At 59.4% G+C, this 2,586-nt stretch overlaps 1 protein-coding gene across 1 annotated transcript; it reads left to right on the top strand.

Moving 5' to 3' along the window:
• Positions 1-547: 547 nt before the first annotated feature.
• Positions 548-1,761, top strand: LOC105808019 (carbohydrate sulfotransferase 6). The gene has a single exon (XM_012641579.1). The coding sequence runs from the start codon at positions 559-561 to the stop codon at positions 1,750-1,752; it is 1,194 nt and encodes a 397-aa protein (XP_012497033.1). The 5' UTR covers positions 548-558; the 3' UTR covers positions 1,753-1,761.
• The last annotated feature ends 825 nt before the right edge of the window (positions 1,762-2,586 follow it).

The raw sequence follows: 2,586 nt of genomic DNA, 5'->3' as shown, positions 1-2,586 counted from the left end.
ATGCTCCCTCCTGTTCCCATGTCTCCCCCAAATCCTACGAGCCAGGTACCACTATTATCTCTCTTCTACAGATGGGTAAACCAAGTCATAGAGCGATTAAGTGTTCAGTCCATGATCACTGGCTAGGAAGTGACAGAGCCAGGATTCAACCTCAGTGAGCTCTTACTTCCACCACAGTGCCCATCAAGCTGTTTATCTCAACAACCTCAAAGTGTCTCCCTAAGAGGAATTCTTAACCAAAAATTAAGAATTCAGTATGAAAAATAATATTTCCCTCTGCAGATACATAGACAATAGGTAGGTAGGTAGATACATAGATTTCCACACTGTTCTGCAACTGAACATTTGCTCTCAGCATAGACTAGATCATGGCTTATGTCTTAACTCCACATTTCAGAAGAGCGCTAGACTGAGATTGTCATGGTCTTTGGAGACTCCTCGGGTCAAGTGGCCCAGTCCTGGGGCTGCTCCTGGCCAGTGATTGGGTAATAGGATGGGTGTAGGGGCTCAGGTTCCTAACCGCTGCACTCTTCTCCCGAAGGCCCCCAGGCCAGCGGCATGTGGCTACCGCGTGTGTCCAACTCGGCGGTGACCGCACTCCTGCTGGCACAGACCTGCCTCCTGCTCTTTCTGGTCTCCCGGCCAGGGCCGTCCTCCCCATCGGGCAGCGAGGAGCGTGTGCACGTGCTAGTGCTGTCCTCGTGGCGCTCGGGCTCGTCCTTCGTGGGCCAGCTCTTCAGCCAGCACCCTGATGTCTTCTATCTGATGGAGCCCGCTTGGCACGTGTGGGCCGCCCTGTCGCACGGAAGCGCTTCGGCGCTACACATGGCTGTGCGCGACCTGGTGCGCTCCGTCTTCCTGTGCGATATGGACGTATTCGACGCCTACATGCCCTGGCGCCGCAGCCACAACCTATCCGACCTCTTCCAGTGGGCGGTGAGCCGCGCGCTGTGCTCGCCGCCCGCCTGCAGCGCCTTTCCCCGCGGCGCCATCAGCAGCGAGGCCGTGTGCAAGCCGCTGTGCGCGCGCCGGCCCTTCAGCCTGGCGCAGGAGGCCTGCCGCTCCTACAGCCACGTGGTGCTCAAGGAGGTGCGCTTCTTCAACCTGCAGGTGCTCTACCCGCTGCTCCGCGACCCCGCTCTCAACCTGCGCATCGTGCACCTGGTGCGCGACCCGCGGGCCGTGCTGCGCTCCCGCGAGCAAACGGTCAAGGCTCTGGCGCGCGACAACGGCATCGTGCTGGGCACCAACGGCACGTGGGTGGAGGCCGACCCCGGCCTGCGCGTGGTGCGCGAGGTGTGCCGCAGCCACGTGCGCATCGCCGAGGCCGCCACGCTCAAGCCGCCGCCCTTCCTGCGCGGCCGCTACCGCCTGGTCCGCTTCGAGGACCTGGCACGGGAACCGCTGGGCGAGATCCGTGCGCTCTACGCCTTCGCAGGCCTGAGGCTCACGCCGCAGCTCGAGGCCTGGATCCACAACATCACGCACGGTACCGGACCTGGCGCGCGCCGGGAAGCCTTCCAGACCTCGTCCAGGAACGCGCTCAACGTCTCCCAGGCCTGGCGCCACGCGCTGCCCTTCGCCAAGATCCGCCGCGTGCAGGAGCTGTGCGCCGGGGCGCTGCAGCTGCTGGGCTACCGGCCCGTGTCCTCTGAGAACGAGCAGCGCGACCTGGCCCTGGATCTGGTGCTGCCGCGCGGCCCGGGCAGCTTCAGCTGGTCATCGTCCACCGGCTCGCAGCGGGTGCCTTAGTCTAGGCCCGAGTTGGGGCGGTTGTTAGGCCTGGGAGGCGAGTGCCTGGTGCAGAGGTGGTGGGGCACACGGGGAAGCGGGTCCTTCCCCTACTAGGGACTGGGTGTGCGGGTTCCTCCCCTGAAGTGGGAATCCCAAACTCCATGTTTCTTTCTCTCCCAATTCTTGGCTTTCTTTTCAGTCCTCGTTATGAGCCGAATCCCCATCAGGTGCACTCTTCATGGCAAGTGAAAATCTTGCCCCCTGCTTCCTTTGAGCCCAGGGAGAAAGTTCAGATGACTTAGCTCCCAGTCAAGTGCTTCCGTTCCTCTTAACTCTCTTCTCCTTTGCAATCCACCCTGTAGCTGCTGAGAGGGGTTCCCCAGCCCTGGCTGTGAGTTAAAGGGCACAGAAGTCTGTACATCACACACACACACACACACACACACACACACACACACACGCACGCACACAGAGCCTGGACTCTCCCTATGACTTTGGCATCACACTCCATCAAAGCCATTGGCTGTTATATTTCCCTATGTCTTCAGTGAGAAATCAGACAAGACACGTCTTGTGGTCTCCCACTAGCCTCTCCCTACCCACCTATCAGGAGCCCGCACACCCCCTATCACCCTGCCCAGGAGAGGTGAACCTTTGATTCCTCCTGACAAAGGGAAAGAGCCTACCTGCAGAAATGAACACAGTAATTTACCTGTGTGATACACATTAGAATTTACAGCCTGCAACGTTTGAAAAGCAAACTCAGAAGTGAAGGGACTTGTCCAAGTTCACACGGCGAGAAGGAGGATGAAGGGAGGAGAGAGATCTTGCTCTCACATTCCACTGGGGAGA

This window comes from Propithecus coquereli, unplaced genomic scaffold, assembly GCF_000956105.1.
Source record: "Propithecus coquereli isolate 6110/MARCELLA unplaced genomic scaffold, Pcoq_1.0 Scaffold165, whole genome shotgun sequence".
Taxonomy (NCBI): Eukaryota; Metazoa; Chordata; class Mammalia; order Primates; family Indriidae; genus Propithecus; species Propithecus coquereli.
The sequence above is the reverse complement of the archived record's forward strand: the minus strand, read 5'-3'. Positions and strand labels throughout refer to the sequence as shown.

Bases quoted from the DNA above. Each gene is read 5' to 3' on its own strand.
- LOC105808019 (XM_012641579.1), top strand. From the start codon at position 559: ATGTGGCTACCGCGTGTGTCCAACTCGGCGGTGACCGCACTCCTGCTG.